The sequence below is a fragment of the Sphaeramia orbicularis genome, chromosome 16 (assembly GCF_902148855.1).
Source record: "Sphaeramia orbicularis chromosome 16, fSphaOr1.1, whole genome shotgun sequence".
In the NCBI taxonomy this organism is placed as follows: Eukaryota; Metazoa; Chordata; class Actinopteri; order Kurtiformes; family Apogonidae; genus Sphaeramia; species Sphaeramia orbicularis.
In genome coordinates this window covers 36,780,698-36,802,600 of record NC_043972.1, presented here as the reverse complement: position 1 = coordinate 36,802,600, position 21,903 = coordinate 36,780,698, and the positions used below count along the sequence as shown (strand labels likewise).

The 21,903-nt window shown below is 40.5% G+C and overlaps 1 protein-coding gene across 8 annotated transcripts in view; it reads right to left on the bottom strand.

Moving 5' to 3' along the window:
- The window catches only part of ddr1 (discoidin domain receptor tyrosine kinase 1), a 49,386-nt gene that overhangs the window by 2,676 nt on the left and 24,807 nt on the right, over window positions 1–21,903 (bottom strand). For 2 of the 8 annotated variants that reach the window (XM_030157369.1, XM_030157368.1), the window contains 14 exons: window positions 20,582–20,729; window positions 19,315–19,417; window positions 18,434–18,620; window positions 15,663–15,912; window positions 10,074–10,229; window positions 9,400–9,456; window positions 8,189–8,355; window positions 6,567–6,774; window positions 5,578–5,697; window positions 3,506–3,807; window positions 3,291–3,418; window positions 1,316–1,513; window positions 968–1,235; window positions 254–403 (listed from right to left, as the gene is read on the bottom strand). In XM_030157369.1, the coding sequence (XP_030013229.1) occupies window positions 254–403; window positions 968–1,235; window positions 1,316–1,513; window positions 3,291–3,418; window positions 3,506–3,807; window positions 5,578–5,697; window positions 6,567–6,774; window positions 8,189–8,355; window positions 9,400–9,456; window positions 10,074–10,229; window positions 15,663–15,912; window positions 18,434–18,620; window positions 19,315–19,417; window positions 20,582–20,729 (2,442 nt within the window). The remainder of the gene's footprint in view (window positions 1–253; window positions 404–967; window positions 1,236–1,315; window positions 1,514–3,290; window positions 3,419–3,505; window positions 3,808–5,577; window positions 5,698–6,566; window positions 6,775–8,188; window positions 8,356–9,399; window positions 9,457–10,073; window positions 10,230–15,662; window positions 15,913–18,433; window positions 18,621–19,314; window positions 19,418–20,581; window positions 20,730–21,903) is intronic. The other 6 variants (XM_030157373.1, XM_030157370.1, XM_030157375.1 and 3 more) reach the window with 6 other exon arrangements.

The following is a 21,903-nucleotide window of genomic DNA, read 5'->3' as shown; positions in this document are numbered from 1 at the left end:
TTTCTGCTAATAGATCTCACTAAATCTGACACACTCATCTTTAAACGGACTGAAATCAATTTGAGTGCGAGCTATTACGTGTTCTTCTGCTTAACTGAGTTTAGTAATTTGCTTATTAGTTTGAGGTTTAGTGCATTTCAGCCCACACAAATTATTTAATGAATATTCATTTAGACAGAGAAAACATACATACTTCAAATGGAAATAAGCTGGTGCATACCACTGCATCAGTGAGTGTGAGTGAGTACTGTACCTGTCGGCCTTGGTCTCTGAAGAACTCCCCAGCGTTGTCGATGACTTGTTCATCGGTGAGGTTCGAATACGGCTGTTCCTGACAAACGCTCAACATCTCCCACAGAGTGACCCCGAACGCCCACACATCACTGGCTGTGGTGAACTTTCCCTAAAAACATGGACAAAACCACATTAGCACTGCCATCCTAATCACTCTGTCATTATTAGAGGCAGTTTTATATAACATTAAATAGTTCACTATAGTAACAGATTACAGGATTTCTTATTTTCTTAAGTGAAACCCTTTTCACAAGGGTTTCTGTCATCACAAATCCAAAGGTTGGATTTGTTGTTACAAGAACACAAAGTTTACAGACAACAAGTTTCTGTTTCAACTGGTTTTGGAAAAACTAAATGACAAGAAAAACGGGTGGAAAATGCAGCTAAGCTACTGTTTAGGCAACACCTTTTAACTTAATAAAAAAAAATTACCATAAGATAATGGGAAAGAGTAGTTTCCATTTTTGCTAACAGTGCTATATTTGTCAAAATAAAAGAATTAGCAGTTGACCTTTACCATAATTGATTTCTTGAAACTGAATTTTGCCATTTTCCTTTCCTTTTAATGCCCACATAATACATTATGTTCATACTGCTCTATGAACAATATTAAGTATCCAACTGCACTTGTGACACACCCCATTGCTCATACACACACTAGTCGTCCTCTCACCATGAGTATACACTCCCATGCCATCCAGCGTATGGGCAGCACAGCCCTGCCCTGGATCCTGTAGTAGTCTCCAGCATACAGGTTCCTGCTCATGCCAAAGTCAGCTATTTTGATGTGACGCTCTCCCCCCCGATCCTCTCCACACTCCCCTTTCTCGCCGCCAACCAGACAGTTGCGTGTTGCCAGGTCCCGATGGACAAAATTGAGAGAAGAGAGAAACTTCATTCCTGATGCGATCTGGCTGGCCATGGAGATGAGAGCCGGGTAACTAGGAGGAAAAAAGACACATGGTTGGAATACTAAATAAAATAAACTGTGGCTTTATGTGTGTGTGCTTGTGTTTACTACCTGATGGTTGGAGTGTTGTGTGAAGGCCCGGTCTTGTCTAAAAGCACCCGGTGGGACAGGTACTGGTTCAGGTCTCCACACTCCATGTATTCTGTGACCATACACAGGGGGTCACTGCTCACACAAACACCCAGCAGTCGGATGATGTTTGGGTCCTTCAAGCGAGACAGGATCTTCACTTCTTTCAGGAAATCATTCCTAACAGGGTTGGAAGGACAAGTAAGATGATAAAAGGGATTTAAAGAGGACGTTAAAGAGAAAAAAACAGGAGAATTAAAGAGACATATAACAATGGATGACTAAGTGTGAAAATGCAGACTCTGGGTTCCTGTGTTTGATGTAAAATAAATCACTTTAATTTCAAATCCAATAAAGTACTATAATTTTTCCTTGGAAAGTGAACGCTCAATTCGACTTTAAAAAAATGAACTCCTCCATCTTCAGGTCCTTGAGGGTTTCCAGAGGTATCTGCTCATTGATTGCTCGCAGTTCAATATGTTTGTGTTACCCCGGCTCTCACCAACCTTCTATATAAACACATGGACATATAAACTCACACTAACTGATTTAACATCGGCTCCGGAAAGACCTGAACTAAGCTAAAGTAAACAAGTAAAGGTGCAGAGAGTCAAAACATCAAAAAAAAAAAAAAAAGAACCACAGAGGAACTGATGAATCAAACCAAAACAAAAAACAAGTAAATATTTAACTAGATATCTGCTCCACTTGTGTCGATGATTTCCCATCTTTGCTCTCAAATCTTCACTGTTTTGCTTAAAACAGTAAATGTGCCAAATTGGTTGTGATTTACATTTATTTGTAAGAAATATTGAATTCTGTGACTCTTATATCCTGTAAATGCTTTGAAATATTTAATCATAGTCAGAAGTGGCTGGAAAACTGTAAAGAAAAAGTCTGAAACAGCTGAAGCCAGATTTAAGGCTCAGCTTTGTATGATATTACAGACTTATTATAAAACACATATCTAATGGCTTTACAATAGTTTGTCATTTGTAGCTTTCAGTGCATTTGTAATTAAATCCTTCCCTTTTCAATAGTTTATATAGTGTTATACTGTGAAACAACATCATCTTAAACTCACTGCTCTGATGGTCTTAATTTATTTGTGCTAAGATGATTGATATGACATGACTGTATTCTTTGGAAATGTACAGATTGTGAATTATAAATTATAGTTTCAGTTCTTGATTGTGATGAGTTCTGATAAAATATTCCATAAACACACACCTGTGACTGCATTACATTCATATTACCGTACCATACAAACTGCTTTAAGTTTTGATTAACTGGTCGAGCTAAGTTGGAATGAGTTGTGGAAATAGATGGAAAGGAAAAAAGAAATTAAGCACTATGAAATGAATGAGAGAAACTGAAGAGCTGTTATGAAGCAGTGACTCTTAAACAAGCTGTGTGGTCTGTTTGCTTATTTCATACCTGGTGTAAAATAACTGTACAAAAGTCTGTCGGGTCAGTGTTTGGCATCATACCTAACACATCCCTCAGTGTAATAAAGTAAATGTAAACCACAGCCTCTTTGGGCTTATTGCTTTATTAACCATGTGTTCCTCTAGAGTTCAGTTTAAAATGCATCTTTATCTCAAACTATACACGACTTGTATTCTGATTTTAAAAAAATTAGTATCAAGTTTTACTTTGATAAATTTCATGAGAAAATCTTCGTAAGTTGTAACAAGATGATGTACAATGGTGGAAAAAAGTTTTTGGACACCTCATGCTGAAACTGTCGAGAATTTAGTTTTGTTATTTTTTTCTTGACACGAAAAATCATTTGCATTAGTTTGTGTCTGTCTAATGCAGCCAAACCTTTTGAGACAAAAAAAGATTTTTCCTGCAGATATTTAATGGTAATATTTGAGATTGTGTAACATTTTAAGGGTGTCCAGAATCTTTTTTTTTCCAAATCAACAACTGTATTTGTGTCCTGTCTACAAACCTGGCATTTTTGGATGCATCTGGACGCAGTATCTTCACTGCTACCAGAAGAGGGCGACCTTTTCTCACATTGAAAGGAAACTCCAAGTTGGGAAGGTCCTGAGGGTTCTCGATTTCACACAGGTGTACCTTTCAACAAAAAATACAAACACAAGCACTGGTAAAAGACAAGCACCCACCTACATCTACCATCAAATCTATCTTCAAATTCCTCACCTCCCCAAACTGTCCCTCTCCCAGTTTCTCCTTGAAGATGAGACACTGTCGTGGCAGCTCTGGCAGTGGGGCAGCATCAGCTCCAGGACTCGAAGAGGCCAACGCAGGCACAGCGTAGGTGTTGTTACCACTGACACCCTGCAGGCTCACAATGTCTGCCTCCGCATAGTGGGGGACACTGGGAGGCAGCGGGGGAGACACTGGGGGAGACAGGGAGGGATAAGGGGGGGAGCCAGGGTAGGGGGGAGGCTCCTCCTGAGCAGGAGGGAAACCCTTCTCCATATCAGTATCCAGACCACAGGCTGAGGAGGTGGGACAGGGTGGATGACAGAGGGAGGAAAAAAACTCTCGATAAGGATTTGAAAAGCTTTTCATGTAAGTAATTCATACTCTTTTAGAAAATGTGTCAAAGCCATAGCTTGGTTTGGGGGAATTTCATGACAGTAAAGCAACAATCTCAACAACAGGATTATGTGCAAAACATACAGAAATAAAAGACTGAACATTAAAGTAATGCCAGTAAATAAAAAAGGTAAGAGATGGGTAAAGATGTCATAAATAAATTAGAATAAAGTAACAACAACAAAACCTGATAATTCAGTGAAAGAAAATCCACATCCAGAGACTTCTCTAAAGATTTTGAGGTTAAGGTTTAAATATGAGGAAATGTGGAAATCCTTGACCAGGGTGTCTGAATGCAAAAGTGATGTACCTCTGTTAAATGATAATAGCCTATAGGGAACAGAAAAACCTTTCAGAGCTGATTCAGTCTGCTACAGAACATAATAACAGGACATTATTCATGTATTTAAAAAGAACTGATCCAACAATAGTTACAACTAGGATTATTCATCTTTATTTTGTTTTTGATACTTAAAGGTTCAGTATTTAAGATGCATGTGCTTATGTGAAGCTTGTTGGAAACTGTGTTGTGCTTTGTGCTTTATGCTGGTTGTTTGTTTACTCCATTTCTATGCTAATGACAGTGTTGTACAGCATTTCCACTGTAGAGGAGCCTGAAGACAGGCATTCATGTACTCAGGGGCAAAAGGAAGAATTTTCACCAGTGGGTAACAACTTCAGCTTGAAAGTGAAGCCAATGTAGAGATCTTTTCAAGTGTAAAGCCAACAGATGCTGGGTCCCACAGACCTACACTGACATTCTTCTATTCTAATGCTAGTCATTCATTTCTAGCAGTCATTCTGGTTTCATTCATTTTATCTTTAATAAGTGTTCTGATCCATCTAATATTACTAAGATGGACTCGTATATGATTTTCTATTACCCATCTAGCTGCAGAGTTGGACTTTTGGAGTTTCTGTTGTATTTTGACATCTGATGATATTTGTTGTGTTATTGTGTTAGTAAATTAGTCGTTTTACCTTCAGACCTTAGTCATGGCCTTTTGTCCAAATGCCACCACTTCTGGGCTCAAAAAAAAAAACAAGATGACAATGACAAAACACAAACTCTTGACTTCAAAATGGCAGTGTGTCAGTGGTGTCACAGTGGTTCCGCCCACTGCTTATTTACAGTATGTGATTTTTACAGAAAATCCTGCCCAAAGTCTCTACATAGAAATCAGTGCACAGGCTATTATCACAGTTATAGGCAGCTGAGTCATTAGCTTAGAAATGGAGTAAGACAGGAGAGTATACAGCACATTGGATCTTCAAAAAAATAATGATTGAATCCATCAAACATATATGTTTCATTTATTTTTAAAAAGTGGCCTCATGATATCATATACAGTAATGATATGTGCTCAGCAAAGCTCCAAATTTAACCTACTAGAGGAAAAAATGGCAATGTATCAGTTTGTCTGACTGATTTAGTTTGAAAACTTATAAAAAATTCCCCAAAAGCCAAACTACCTTTCAGACAAAGCATGAGTTGTTTGGAACGGTGAGTGATAAGTGTGACTAAGTATGTGTGTACAGGAGGATGATGAAGGTCAAGCACATGCAGAACACATTAATCATATCTGGGAAGCAGGTTTTTGAGGATGGACTGTGAGTGAGAGCACTCCTACTGCCCCAACCCTGAGTTGGCCCAGTCTGAGGTCTCTTACCCTGGGGCACATTGAGGCTCTTTTCCTGAGCCCGAGTGCTGCTGGGGACGACTAGGGGTCTTGAGCCTTTTCTGTGATCTGACAGGAGCAGGTGATAGGCTGGGTTGTTTAACAGCAAGGCTGGGAGGGTACACGAACATAAACACAAACACACACATACACAAGCACGGGACAGGGTGGGGTACACGCAGGCACCAAGTACGGATGGTACAAAATGAAACACAAAAAATACACACAAAACAAAATAACAACCATTAGCAGGACTTTGTTAGCATATCCATTATGATACAAGGAAAAGAGGAGGGGAAGCACCAACACATGGAGCACAGAACAGAACAGAGCAGGCAAAATTAACACAACTCAGGCCACAACCAAACATAACAAGAACCAGGGAATGAAATAATGATTCTGTTACTCATGTTATTTCAATCTCACTCAGGCGCCTAGTAAAGATGGCATGCCGACCTCCTGTGGTGCAATCCAACTAAAGGAATGTCTTTTCTTTCCTTGCTACTCTTTTTTCTCCTTCTTTTCTTTTTCTTCACTTTTCTGAGAACAATAACTCCTTTGTTCCCCCTCTAAGCTGTGCATCTTCTTGGAACCACTGTTCCTCTCAGGGCATGTAGTTTGATTTACTTTGTTTAGTGTGGTGAAACACATGGTAAGACTAGTGTTTACTTGATACACACATCTTTCTCCTGCACCCCTTTTCCAAATGAGTTTATTTATTGATATAATTCACGAACTGAGGTTTGCAAAAGAACAAAAGCACATAAACTAAGTCTGTACAAACCACAATAATGTAATAAAGAAAATTTAATTCTTCACATACTGAAAAGTGCATTGTTTCACATTCTCCAACAACTCAGTGTGGCTGACCAATGTATTTCATTATTTTTTACTGCACTACTATATTATTTTGGTTCTTTTAATTATATTGTCTTTAGTACTGTATTACTACATGTGTACTTGTTTGTCACATATTTTACCTGTGCTGTCTCTGTGATCCCTCGGCCGAAGCAAAGCACTGGGCTCCTGGTACTCTCCTTCTCCATCTCTGTCATGGTCCCGGTCATCAGGGAAAGTGTGTATGCGCTGGTAGCGACTTGAATAGCTGTGAGTGTTGTTGATGACGACATTATCTGAGGGCACTGACAGATGGACCCGCAGCTCATCACTGGACAGACTCCCCTGGGCCTGAGACAACAGAGGCTGCACTTAAATACCTGTGATATCAATGTTTAATGTGAATCCCTGAATGGTAAATGGACGCTCTTCTATCTCTATGGTACTTGAAGTTCTTTACAGTGTCTCGACATTCACCCATTCAAACAGTAGAACCATCACTGTGGGCAACTTGGGATTCAGTCTCCGGACAGGGGATGGGGTTTCAAACACCACGCTGACACTTCTAACAGCTTTAAAGAAATGCTGTAAATTAATGAGCAATGTAATTAGATGACACAATAAATGTAACTGTAACCTATGTAATCTGTATATAAATGTTGATTGCAAGAAGTTACATCCAAATACACTGATTTTGCTGAGATGTTTACAATATATGCTGAATTTATTTATTTTTATTTTATTCATTTATTTAACAGGGATAATACAGTGAAACACAGTGGACATATAGACCATCTAATGTTCTAATTTAGCTACTTTGCAAGTCCTGTCCCTGGTTGGGCTTTTAAAGGAAAGAAATACATTTACAATATAAACAGCAATATAAAAAGAGTATAAACAGTAGTATAAGCAAACTGTACAAAAAACTAATTCCCATTTACCTAATATTAATACACTCACATTCCAAAAAAATAGTTCAATTTTAACAAAATTATACATTTTAATCACGGCAAGAGGTGGGAGGCGATGGGTAAAAGAATTACATTCCATTTTAGATTGAAGAACCTTTACTACATGTTTGACAGTGATAGGTGTTGTTATTCCTGTGAGGGATACATTTATGTCGCCTGACAATGACTAATTAAAATAGTTATATGTTAACATGAACTAGTCGCACATAAGCTCTTATGTTTTAGATGAGATGGTAGAGCGGGTCGTCCAATGACCAAAGGGTTGCCGGTTCGAATCCTGCTCTGTCCATGTGCTGCTGTGTCCTTGGGCAAGACACTTCACCCTCCTTGCCTCCAGTGCTATTACTCACACTGGTGTATGAATGTGTATGAATGTTTGGTAGTGGTCGGATGGGCCGTAGGCGCGAATTGGCAGCCACGCTTCTGTCAGTCTGCCTCAGGGCAGCTGTGGCTACAAATGTAGTTTACCACCACCAGAGGGAGAATGTGAGAGTGAATGAATAATGGATCCTCTGTATGTGCTTTGAGTATGCGTTCATAGCAAAGCGCTATATAAATCTAATCCATCATTATTATTATTATTATTATTATTATGTTTTAGAAGTAACCTTCCCAGCTCAGATAACATGACTCCTCTAACCCAGTGATACATGTTTATTTCTAACTGAGGCTCCAAAAATTCAGCAGCTACACCCAAGCTATCTGATCACCCAAACACCTCCAAGAATAACTGACAATTAAAATTCGTGATGCAAACTGCTGGCTGCTTTCACATGGGTTCTCTCTTTACTCACCTTGCCAAGGATCTTTTTCCAATACTGCCTCCAAAGAATAACAGCAATGACAGCCAGCAGCAGCAGGATAATGCCCACCAGGCAGCCTATTAGAATGGCCGTGTTGCTGCTATCATCTTTGGCTACAGGAAGCCCTGCCTTTGGAGACACAGCGGCAAATTCTGGCCCTGAAAAGGCAAATACAAGATAACATGAGGGGTGTTTATGTCTTTGTGTGGTTTGCTGGCTGAAACATGCGGTTATTGGTCTGACGTGACATGTTTAGAGTACAACACAGCCTCTGTTTTGTGTGTGAGTTTGTGAACATTAGTTTTTTGGGTTCAGTCATGCACTCACTGGGGTCACAGAGTTTCACCAGGATAACTAAACATCTGACAAGTACTGTCTCTGAGTATGCATCCAGTGTTCTCGTTCATGCCACAGGGCTTCTCAGAGTCTGCTGTTTTGTGTGAACAGTGTTTTGCTTTGAAGTAAACTATTAATCAGAATCCTGCATTGTTTTTCAACTTGGCATGTCATTTAAATGAGGGATGAAAGACTTTGCTCAGTGCAGTTTGATGTAAATTTTACTCATAAAAGAAACTCTTAAAACCCGAATCTGAACAAAGAGCTGAGTTAAGAAGGCCCAAAGATATTGGCACGCATACTTGACATGATGCATCTATGAATAAAACATGTATAAATAATTATACACCTGCATGCACATATATTTACCAGGCAAAAACTTATACACCACAACGTCATAACAGAAAACAGCCCCCGTCCCTTTCCCTCTGTCAATTCGACACCATGTGGGTAATAAACAAACTTGAACAGAGGCGTTTAACCACAACCAGTAAAAGGACAAAGGATACACGCCACAGAAAACCATTTCCAGCTTTTTAAAAAAGCCTGTTATTGTTTAGCTCCGTAGACCAGAGCCAGCTCCCCTGAAAAACATGCAGTGTGTATGACCACAGGAAGCCAAGTTGTTATTGTACATAAATATAAAGCACTGTAGCTCTGTTAGTGTTTTTCCTACAGCTGTGTATCTCCATACTCAGAGGACAGAGCACAGTGCCAAAGCCTGCCCCCACAAGCCCTCTTCCATTATACTTCATACTCGCTACTGAGCAGTGGGACAGTTTTAAGATGCTGGACGAATGCCAGAGCGGATGAAGCTAGCTCTCCTCCCTCCATTCATCCCCTTTTTTTTTTGTTGGCTCTCTCACCTGTCAGCGTCCAGTTACCAGTAGTTTCCATCATGAAGGTGGTGTTGGTGGGGGGTTCTGGAGGAGCGAGGGATGGACAAAGGAGTAGAGGCAACGAATGAGAAGTGAAGTGATGAAGACTCAGAGGAGAGTAAGGAATTGAGGAAATCAGGAAAAGCATGATGCTGCCTTATTTGTCTTTTCAGCAAAAATAAAAATGAAACATACCACAGACTTCTAAAAGTAAGAATGAGATGTAGACTTTGAAATAATCAATACCAACATTTCTTTCTTAGCCAGATTTGTCTTACCAAGTCTGTAAGATTACAATCTTATGTTGGGATTGGTTCAGAAAGTCTTGGATTGAGGCCAAGTCAGACAGGGGCCTCCTTTGGCACTGCCTGCCTTTGGGTATACTTTAGAAACATGGCTTAGGCACAATGCCGACATGCTCACACTCATCACGACTGTTGGAGAAAGGCAGGCACGTCTCTGCCTCATCACAAGAGGTGATGAGGCAGAGATCAGGGGAATTAGAGAGGCAACAGACTGGCGGAAGGGCAGGATGAAGCAGTATGGTGGGTGATGACAGGGGACGACACAAATATTGGACAGTGGATAGCAAGAGAGAGGAAAATCTGGGGAAAAGGGGTGGGGGGTGAGGAGAGAGAGGGGGGAAGAGAAGCAGGACTTACCGGAATGGCCTAGGGTGGTGTTGGAGAGGCTGTAGGGAGATGTAGGAGCTGAAGAGGTGTGGTTAACAGTTGGAGGAGAGGAGCTGGGGAAATGAGGAATATTGGGAAAATTATGGGGAAATGAATCAGCATCTGTGACATCGTCAGCAAACGGCTCTGAAAAAGAAAGAGAGAGAGAGAGAGAGAAGCACAATTCAATGCAAATAAATGAGGTTTTGAATATTCAGGGAGTTTTCATGTTGTATAACACACCTCATTCTCAGCTGTTGTGGTCATTGCTTGTTGTTTTTCCCAGACAAGACAGCATCTTAGTCATTTATGGTAATTACCTTCAGGCTTTCGACAGAGTGCTATTGTCTTCTAACAAATCTGGCTGATTACTCACTACCCTTTGTTACCTTGCAAAGTAACTACTGCTGTCTTTGAGCACTAGCCATCATATCTAAAAGAAGCTTCAAAGCAAGTTATTTCAGATTTTTATGGTAGCAATATGTCATTTCAGTTTTCTGTAGACTTTGGAGTACAAGAAAAATCATGGAGACAGCTCTACCCATAAAAATATGAGTAGAGGTGGGAAGAAAAGAAACAAAAACTAAATGCTTCTTTGCTGGACCATATTTATTACTAGTAGTAATAATAGTGTTTATTAATATATGTTTTAACACAAATGTGTATATTAAAAAAAACAAAAAACAAACTTGTTCCTTCAGTTTCATTTGAGGAGAATTATTCATGTCCCAACATCAAAACCAATTTCAGGATAAATGGATGGGACAAAAACACAGACAGTAGAAAGTAGAAAGGACAACTCTTTAGTCAGTCCATCAGTGCATGTTTATGTTTACGCATTTGGCAGACGCTTTTTTCCAAAGCGACTTACAGGGGAAAACCAATTAAATCACTCAATCAATCAAATTTTATTTATATAGCGCCAGATCACAAAAAAGTTATCTCTTGACATTTTATATATAGAGTTGGTCAAAACCAGACTCTTAGTCAGTTTACAGAAACCCAACAGAATCCTCCAGGAGCAAACACTTGTGACTGGTGACAGTGGCGAGGAAAAACTTCCCTTTAACAGGCAGAAACCTCGAGCAGACCCAGACTCCTGGAGGATGGCTGTCTGCCTTGACCAGTTGGGGTTAAAGAGAGAGAGTAGAGAAGGGGAAAAAGAGAGAGCGATAGAGATAGAGACTGGGGGAGAGGGGGAGAAGGGGGGAGTAGGGGGAGACACATGGAGGCGGTTGAGGATAAGTGAGTGGTGATAATGAGGGCAGGGAAGAGGCCGGACCACCACAGCAGGTCCAGAGATAATCGTGAAAGAATCTGTGGTTATCCTGGGAAAAACCTTATTAGAATATTTAAAATGGAATGTTTGAAAGTGCTAGGATAGGAGGTGCTCTCGGAAGAGCTGGGTCTTCAGGAGCTTCTTGAAGATAGGCAGGGATGACTCTGTTCTTGTAGCACTTGGTAGAGCATTCCACCAACGTGGAACGACCCATGAAAAGAGCCTGGATTGTCTTGTACAAGGTCTGGGGACCACCAGACTACGTTCCCCAGACGAGCGTAGTGGTCGTGGGGCGACATAAGCTTTTATTAGTGCACCTAAGTAGACAGGAGCAGACCCACTGAGAATTTTGTAGGCTAGGATTAAAGATTTGAATTTGATGCGGGCAGCTATGGGTAGCCAGTGTAACTCAGTGAGTAAGGGGGTGACATGTGCCCTTTTAGGCTGATTGAAGACCAGACGCGCTGCTGCATTCTGGACCATCTGTAGTGGTTTGACAACACAAGCTGGGAGGCCCGTTAGAAGAGCACTGCAGTAGTCAAGACGGGAGATAACCATAGTCTGCACCAGGAGCTGGGTGGCCTGTTCGGTTAGGTATGGCCTGATCTTTCTTAGGTTGAACAGAGTGAAACGGCATGATCGGGTGACAGAGGCAACGTGATCCGTGAAGGTCAACTGATTATCAATCATGACTCCCAAGTTACGTACTACACTGGTAGGAGCCAGAGGTATGGAGTCAATAGTGATGGAGATGTCCTGCTGTATGGTTGGCTTAGCTGGGAAGACCAGCAGTTCAGTTTTGGACAGGTTCAGCTGAAGGTGATGGGCTTTCATCCATGCAGATATGTCAGAGAGACAATCTGAGATCTGCACTGAGACTGTGGAGTCATCAGGTGGGAATGACAGATAGAGCTGGGTATCATCAGCATAGCAATGATATGAGAAGCCGTGTGAGTGGATGATCTGACCGAGTGAGGTGGTGTATATGGCAAAAAGGAGGGGGCCCAACACAGAGCCTTGGGGGACCCCCGTGGTGAGGCGGTGAACTGCTGATGTGTGCCCTAGCCAGGACACACTGAAGGACCGACCAGTAAGGTAAGATTGAAACCAGGAGTGTGCGTGGCCTGTGGTGCCCATGTTCCAGAGTATGGATAACAGGATATCATGATCGACAGTGTCAAATGCTGCTGATAAGTCCAGTAGAATAAGTACTGAAGACTTGGCTGCTGCTCTAGCCTCTTTCAAGGCTTCTGTCACAGACAACAGAGCCGTTTCAGTGGAGTGGCCGATTTTGAAGCCAGATTGGTTGATGTCAAGGAGGTTATTTTGGGAGAGGAATTCTGTGACCTGTTTGAAAACCGCCCTTTCGATGAGCTTAGAAAGGTATGGGAGGAGTGAGACTGGTCGATAATTCTCCACTTGAGTGGGGGTGAGGGAAGGTTTTTTGAGTAGTGGTGTTACCTGCGCTTGTTTAAATACTGTAGGAAATGTTCCTGAAGTCAGTGAAGCATTAATCACATGTGTGATTGGTGCTGTGATAGTAGGGGCAACAGACTGTAAGAGGTTGGATGGAATAGGGTCCAACAGGCATGTGGTAGGACGGCTAGAGGAAAGGAGTTTAGACACCTCGTTCTCTGTGAGGGGAGTAATGAGGGGAATGACGCAGTTGGGCTTTTATCAGTTGAGTTAGTAGTAGCCATAGTCAGGGGAGAAGAAGCAGTGTGTGATGATGATGATGTTGAAGAAGGAGCCATGCAGTCTATGGGTGGATCAGTGAACTGACTGCTGATAGTAGACACTTTATTTGTGAAAAATGAAGCAAAATTGTCTGCTGTCAGATTAGCAGTGGGCGGTGGAGGTGGAGGGTTGAGTAGTGTTTTAAAGGTTGAGAATAGTTTCTTGGTGTCGGTGGCAGAATGAATTTTGTTATTATGTTATGTTACAGTGCATATAATGATAAATCCAACTAGACCAGTGTTTTTCAACCTTGGGGTCGGGACCCCATGTGGGGTCACCTGGAATTCAAATGGGGTCGCCTGAAATTTCTAGTAGTTGATAATAATAATAATAATTTAAAAAAAGACAACTTACTACTAAAAAATATATTGTGAGTTGACAGCGACAATCCCAATACATAAAAGACATGACTAACTGTGAAGCTGAAACTGAAGCACTGTGGTACTGTTTATCTGTCAAATGTTCATTGTGGTCAGTTTCAGATGCTGCAGCTCTTTCATAATTCATAGTTTGAGTTCTTGTTTGTTCAGTATTAATTGTCAGTCTTGTAAATCCAAGCTGGACTGACTGTACATATCCTGACCAAGGAAAATCAAATTCTCCCTTTGTGCAGTAACCTACACCTGGCTTTTCTGCCTCCGTCCACAATAATATACATTATATAGACTAAATGTCCTTTAAAATTAAAGTGTATTTGCAACACAGTATAGTAAACTATTACATGATCAAAAACAAATTAATGTTAGCAAAAAAACATGACTGGGGTTGCCAGAAATTTGTGATGGTAAAATGGGGTCACGAGCCAAAAAAGGTTGGGAACCACTGAACTAGACAAAACAGACAAGAAAGGGAGAATAGGCCGCAGAGGAAATGTCACAGTGTTTCAAGTTCGGTTGCTGACATTTAAAACTGGTTTGCATATTGGACCAACGTTAATTGCTAATTATTTTCGGAATAGTGTTTTTATGTTATTTGAAATTAGAATGGTTTTAGAGCCTTTGTATTGCATTAAAATGATCTAAGGCTCAGTCAGCTTTGCACAGAAACAGCAAGTAGAAATGTCCTTCTAGGGGCTATTATTTCATTTTTTTTACTTACATAATTTTTAGTAGGTAAAAAATTATGCTATTTTTCTACCTCAGGATGTAAGATTACAGATAGATTTAGTGTCTAGCTCAAGACCCTCCCACATACAGAAACAGAGGATGTAAGGTCTTTATCAGATAGAGCAAATTACTTACTGCAGCACCAAAACTCCACTCAACAATGGAGTCTTGGCTTTACAAATACAATGACCTTTATCACCTGATAATGTTCACCCTACTTTTTTACTCTCACTATGTATTCATCACATAAATGATGCTTGCTTTTTTCTTAAAAATAAATTCCTTACCTGTATTTCTACTTGAAGGGGACAATTAATATAATCGTGTTTGATTGATTTGTTTCCATTTATTTGGTCATTGGGTGAATATGACGTCTACAAGTGCTTGATAAACAGCTTGAAAAGGGAAAAAAAAATAATAACACGAAAATGTATTTACATTGTACTGCTGCTGATAGAAATTAAGTTACAAAAGACTAGATGGTTTTAATATTTTTGGTGATGGAAAGTAAAGCCAGTTTTCTGAACTCAGGCCAACTCTTGTGTATCATTCATCAAAAGCCTGGCACCACTCCAGCTCCCCAGCATGTCAGACCTCTGCTGAGCCGAATCATTTTAACTAGCAGAGGTAAGTTAACTTTGCTGATTCTTATCACACTGAGACTGACAGTGTTGTTGAGCAGAGAGGACAGTTTAATTAGTCACAGCAGTCTCAGTTGGAGAGCAGCGGTGGAGTGCTCCATCTGACTTCCAATCAGATACACATAAATCCTGTCTAAAGGGAGGCTGCTGAAACCCCTCTCTCTTTCTGTTTGCTGTATGGGTCTGGTTCACCACGTAAACAGGGACATAGCAAAGACTAGGATCATTATACCTTCCAAATTAATTTAAAAGACCACTATGTTAAAGGGCTTGTGTGTCTGTAAACTGAAGTTTAAACACCTTTTATGTGATTTGGGCTAAACTAATTTATCCTGTTTGTCTTCAAATTGTGTTTATGAGAAAAGAATAGCATTACTATAGCCCTTTCATTGAAAATAATGCCAGGGTCAGGGACTAGACAAGGCCACTGACTGTGAAAAATGCTGATACCCTAAATTAATTAAAAGCGCAAGGCAAGGACAAAAACATCATTGCCTCCGTCTGTGGAGGGTCGTATTAAGTCTGGAACAAAAACTAGCTCATCAGGTTTCTGGTTACCCTTTATTTGACTTTGAGCATTTAAAGAAAAGCTTATTTGGACTAAAACTACAGGAAAACAATCTGTTTCAGGTGTCACTCTTTTTCTGTTGCCTGTGGCTATAATTAGCTGAATATCTCCTGGACCTCATGGACAGTACCAGGCATAGTTGCTAGGATATCTGTGACGCAAATGCAAAGTTTCTTTAGAGGGAAAAACTGCCTGTCAAAGCAAAAGAAACACATTTCTTTAAATCAGTTAAATTTTTCTTCTGCTTACCAGAGAGAAATGATATCTCACTGATGAGCAGCCAGCGGTCAGCAAAAAAGAATTTGCAGCGCAGAATCTGTGCCGGCCGGCCACCCAGAGGCAGGGTGATGGGTCGTGACGAAGGGTCCTTCAGATCCTCCAGAGGCACAAGCAAAGTAAGGGCAGGAGATGACCATTGCTGGAGGATGCCAGGCTTAAAAAGACACTCTACTTTGCTGAAGACTCGCACCCCCTGTGTGTGACGGTTGTTACTGTGTACCTAGAGGAAAAAGTGTGTTGGGAAAAAAAAAGAGCACAGTTGAGCAAATTGTCTTTTAATTAGCTACACATCTAAATTAGCTTGGCCCTTGAGCAAATAACAGAAGTCTGAGAAAAATCAAGACCTTGGTCGTCCATGATTTGAGAATCAAGCAGGACGAGATTCAATTAACACATAAAAATTAATGACACATTCATCTTGTTCACCCTTAATTGTTTTGGCACAAGTGAGACAAGTGAATTAACGTAGAATACCAGAGCCAAGAGAGGGGTTGAAGGAAAAGAAAGTTTATAACAGAAGGCGGATGGAGGATGAAGGATGAAGAGGATGAAGATCTATTTTTCTGGCTAATAGAATCAAAGAAAGGCCAAGAAGAGAGTAATCTATAACAGTAGATCTAATACATGAGGTATTGTTGTGGACAGAAGTAGGAAGATGAGTTTGAGTAGAAGGATAAGGAGGAATAGGAAGATGGAGTCTGTATATGAGATCAAATATAGACCTGACAGAATACTACGTAGGTTTCTTTTATTTTTCGGTGGAAGAAGAGGTGCTTTGACAGGTTTGGTATTAACCTCACACTTAATACAGGCCGAGCCACTCTAACTTAATCCATATGTTAATGCACACACAGACACATGAGGAACAGCTGCACCAGATGTCGGGTTCACGTGCAACTGAGTCTGGGGGGAGGTTTCTCCTGTATTTTGGTGGTAGTGGGGGTCTATCTAATAAGTCAATAGAGTCAAAGTAATTCTCTACCCCTTAAGGGAATCCAACTCCAATAACCTACACTCGGCATAATTTGAGAGCATAACTTTGCATTCATTATGTTTTACCATAAATCTTACTTCCATTATAAATTCTGTGTGATCTTTTTGTTTTCTTACCCCGTCTTTTACATGGGGTTACAAATAAAAGTTCTGCACAAAATCCCACATGACAGAAACTGTATCTTTGCAAAGTTAGTGCTGTGTGGGTCCCCTGCGGAAGAATAACCATGTTCTATTAGAGTTGGAGGAAATGCAGGTCATGACTAACAAAAGGTTAAAGAGCAGACTTCCCGATGGGAGAGTGATTAGGTGCGGGTTAAGAAACTGTGGGCTCCAGAGATAGGTCAAGGCAGAGTTAGGTTCAGGTTCCCCTTTTTTATTTATTTGACCTGTGGGTCTGACATATCCGCTCTGCCAGGCCAGCAAAACAGTGTTATGTCAGCTGAGGTTAGCGTCAGAAAACCACTAGGGAAAAGGCAGGAAAAACAGGATAAGCTTTGGAAAACACTAGGAATACCCCTGGGGAGGATTTTAAAGGGTAACTGTGAAACACTAGGAAAAGAATGGGCATGCAGATGAAGGGAAAAGCTAATAAAGAGTTCCAGAAATGATGCAGCTCATCTGATACATAAAAGATTACTTGTCATCTCATAACACCGATTGCGATTCCTGCTGTTCACTTTGCACATGTATAGGGTAAATCCCACCCAAACCAACATTCCATCCCACGTCCAACGTGACAACCCAGTTATAATTCAAACTGTGTTGCTTCATATTATCATCTCCCCCTGTTGCTCTACAAACTAACCCCAAAAGCCACACAGACGCACAAACAGTCTGATGCAACTCAGTGGCACCCAGAAACCGATCGCAGACACACTGTCCCATGATAAACAACGACGCATTAAAACTAATTAAGTGGATGCAGAGCTATTCCAGTCAAATGCAGTTTTCTGGAGAGGTAGCACATTAACAGTGTTACTCTAGTGAAAAAAGAAGCAACTCTGCTGTGGAGTTAGTTTTAGAGGTCACGCATCAGCTAAACTGGCTGGATATACTCAACAGTAATTTCTAAAGAGTTTCATCAGATGCAAAAAAATAAGAATCAGCCTAATGTCCCACCATTATCACAATGGCATTCTTGACTTGTGCTAATGGGGTAATTTATTTTTTGAATCAATGCATTAATTAACAGTTAATAGTTCTTTGTCAGCATACTTGGTTTCACATAATACACGAGAATCATTTATGGAAAAGAACTCATTTTAAAACAATAAGGCCTCGCAGAAAAACTATTTTACTCCATTAATAATCAGTATTACACGAGTGTGCTCCAAAATAAAATCACATCATGGACTTTAATATTCAGTATTACACATCAGTGTTCTGCAAAATCAAATCATCTCCTTTAAAATGGAAGCATGCCATGTATGAAAGCAGTTTGCAATTTTTACTGACTTCATTGTTCTTTTTTTTTTTTTTTTTTTTTTTTTTTTTTAGATACAGACAGGAAAGATGCGGTTAGTGGGACTTGAAATGAAATATTGCAGATGAGATAAATGTAACTGAACCACTGAGCCACAGGTATGTCTGTGTACTGTTGTTGTTATTGTGCCCCAAAAAATTATCTCAAATTAACACAGACATTACACTGAGGAATCCACAGCCTGCATAACCCTCTGACATTAATTTAAATACAAAAAAAACCCACATATACTGTATATATTCTCACATCTCTTGGTGCCTACCTGCATGTTATGAAAGATACGTGGTTTCTCAAAGTGGAACTCAATGTCAACACTGCCTTGCCCAAGAGCTTCCCGACTCCAGCCCAGGTAGTCGTACCCGGGCCACACTCTCAGCTCTTTAGTTTGTATGAAGTCGTCTCCTCCCAGGACGCCATCACACAGCTGACCCAAGCCTCCAAACTGCATCCTGCACAAACACATACACAGTAGAGCATGAGCTAAACTGTAGCTGTTGACAGAAATGATGCTGCTGATGCTGCAGACTGGCTGTCACTTTCTATTTACAAATGCATTCATGATGAATAAATAGGTATGCATACTTAGATACACAGGCCAGTCCACGTCTAGTGCCTGAACACAAAAAGGTCACACATACACCCACATCTGTTGCAAATATGTCTGGATTACATCAAAAGTGTTCTTACTAGCTCGCCTGCTAGCAAAACATTTCAGCCCCATTAACCACACAGCCTATGAAAGTGAGGACCTCCCCAATTTCTTCTTCATCCCCCCTTTTCTTCCTGCCAAAACACTATGGCCAGGAAACATGCCTCAAATCCCTAAGCAACGAAAAAAATTATGTCATTCCCTTTGATAGGCGGACACCAGAATTACTTGTAAGAAAAAGAATTGGCTGACATCCCACTTTAGTGTTAACAGATGTGATGGACGCTGTGAAGAGGCTTTTGGTCTTCCATTAATCAAACCACATTTCTCTCCACTTTATTGACTGTAACATTTGGGATGTTTTATCACAGTCATATTGGCAAAAGCATTGTTGCAATTTACCAAGGACATGTCTGTGAATCCAGGCAAAGTATGGAAATGAGACGCTTACTCATGTATAAAAATATATCAGCTAGAGCTGCTGAATATCTTACCCTTGCTCAGTGCTGCCATCGTAGGTGGAATCATTTAGGTAGACAGGCATGCCAGAGAGGTGCATGATGTGACCAGCTGGAGCTGTATAAGCCTTCAACCCATCTGAATGACACAAAACAAGAGATGAACAAATATTCAGTCATGTGACAAAACTTCATTTTATATTATGTTTAGAAGACATTCATCCAGAACCTGCCTGTGAAACTGTTTTATTTCTGTTAAGCTGAGTGCATTTCTTGAGCCAACGTTTAACGGTAATCAGTGCTGCAGTGAAACAGCAACAGCTGGTTTTTAAGTAATAAAACAAATGATTAGGTCGAGGGCTTGGGTCTGTGAAACCCCAGCCACCATTAACCAGTGAAACTCAAGCCTCTCCGGTTCAGCATACAGCTAATCAGCCAGCTCCCTAAGAACAACGCTGACGTCAGACTACAGCCCACAGCTCTGCTACCCATAATAAACAATGCTTCACACTGGATTTACAGCATGTTTGTCTGCAGACTGCAGCTCTGGTGTGCGCCTGTATATGTAATTCACTCTTGTACCTCTGCGGGATTACATTAGGGTCAAGTGGGTTCATACTGCTGAATATTAAATAAACACAGGAAGGACAAGAAGGACAACATACAATCTGATACAGGATGAAATGATAATGTGAATGTGTATAAAATTTGACATTCAGTATAATCTGTATAATCTCTGGCCTGCAGATAAACTGTGTTGCAGTGCGTCAGAATCCACATCTGAGCATATTTTAGAAAGATGGTTTCCCTGAGGACAGAAACTAGGAACTGGGGCTTTTAGCCTCAGTGACAGCTCTGATTTACAGGCAGCCCAGTGCTGTCTAAGGGAGGTGGATGGGGTAGCAGAGGAGGTGAGCCAGTCATAAATACTCAGTTAGTCAGTGTTGTGCTTCAAGAAACATAGAGACTAACACCATTTATCACTGGGAGGCGTCTTTTATCTGGGCAAACCCCAGTGAGGTTGTAAATTTGATTCAATGCTACAAATCAATGCATGGGATGTATGGGGAAAACACGCATATGTAATCATTACCATCGAACAAATCCCACTATTTTCCATCTGATATAGTCGTAAAAATCTATGACAACACTGAACACGGTCAGGTTGTGCCTTGATTTACCTAAACCTGGAGGGCGTACTTCAGATAATAGACCAAATGAATACATAAGTTACCACAGAGGTATGGTGTATTTTACATTTCAAGTCTGTTTATGTGTGTATTACCTCCACAGAAACACTTACCATTCCATACACAACCGTAGAGTTCCACCCGGAGGCAAACACTCATAACTCGGTCGGCCAAAGGGTAAAAACGCACCATACGGGCCACAATAGGTGGGCCCAGATCCTTCAATACAACATCATAGGTGTTCTCATTCCCCGACACCACCTACAGGATACAAAATATTCAATATCAAAACAGTGCATCGCTCGCCTCCGTTATCAGGAGGGTTTGAATGGAACTTGCCTCTACACTCTGATTTTCATGCAGCATGTGTCTTCAAATTCTATTAGTCTCTGAAAAGCTCAAATGAAGTGACTGATTTTTTTTTTCTTTGATACACAGAGGTGTGAATGGTTACAGATCAAGTGAGTTTTAGAGTGTTCACCTTAGGCACAGTAAGTGTGGGAGCAACTTTAACATTGGTTTGCAGCCTCTGAATATTTGCTGCATGGCGCTGCTCTATATTAAAAACTGAAAAGGGAGAACAAACACAGTATGACTCTTTGCTCGGTTATTAGGTTGATTACCTTGCTTTACTATATAGTCATACCAAATACTGTGCTGGCAAAGTATTAAAAAATTAATGGAGGCTGACCAAACACAATAAGAGGTTCTTTTATCGGCTCAAGGTTGGCCACTCATTGCACAGTGTTGAAAACATGGACACTGAAAAGGAAATGTTATTTAAGAGATCTTTGCTGAAATACTGCCAAATTGCTCCACTTCTTAATAAATAAATCAACTGGAGATGAATAATACAGCCCTCTGTGCTCAAAACAACACATTCATATTAAGCTGCCAAAACAAACAGAGTTGTTTATCATTAGTAACAAAAAATCCAAGTCATCTGTTTGACCTTCATGTGTCATTTCGTTCAGTTCTTTTAAAACACAAGTGTGGCTTCGACTAATTAGTGTGTATACTGTAGATGGACTATTCCCGTAAAAGGTTCCAGCAGCCATTACTAAAACAAACTATTCTTACTAAGCTTGCACAACTAATGGTTATTTAATTATTTTATTAGGTGGTTTTTATGGTCATGTTCCCCATTTCTGTGCGCCTTGAGTGTATTACTCATGTTTTTCTACCATCTGTGTTGTCTGTAAAATGTGTGCTGAATGTGGGTGTATTGTCTCAATCATGAATCAATTCTACCTACAGTTCACAAACATAATATGAATCTGAAACTGTTATTCACATTGGTCGAAAATTATCTGTCCAAACACTTGCGATATATGCTCAAAGTCCGACGTGCATCATGGCAATATACTGAGATTATTGCTGTGTACAGGGGACGTCTGACTGTGAATGCATATTTTAAATGCCCAGATATACAGTT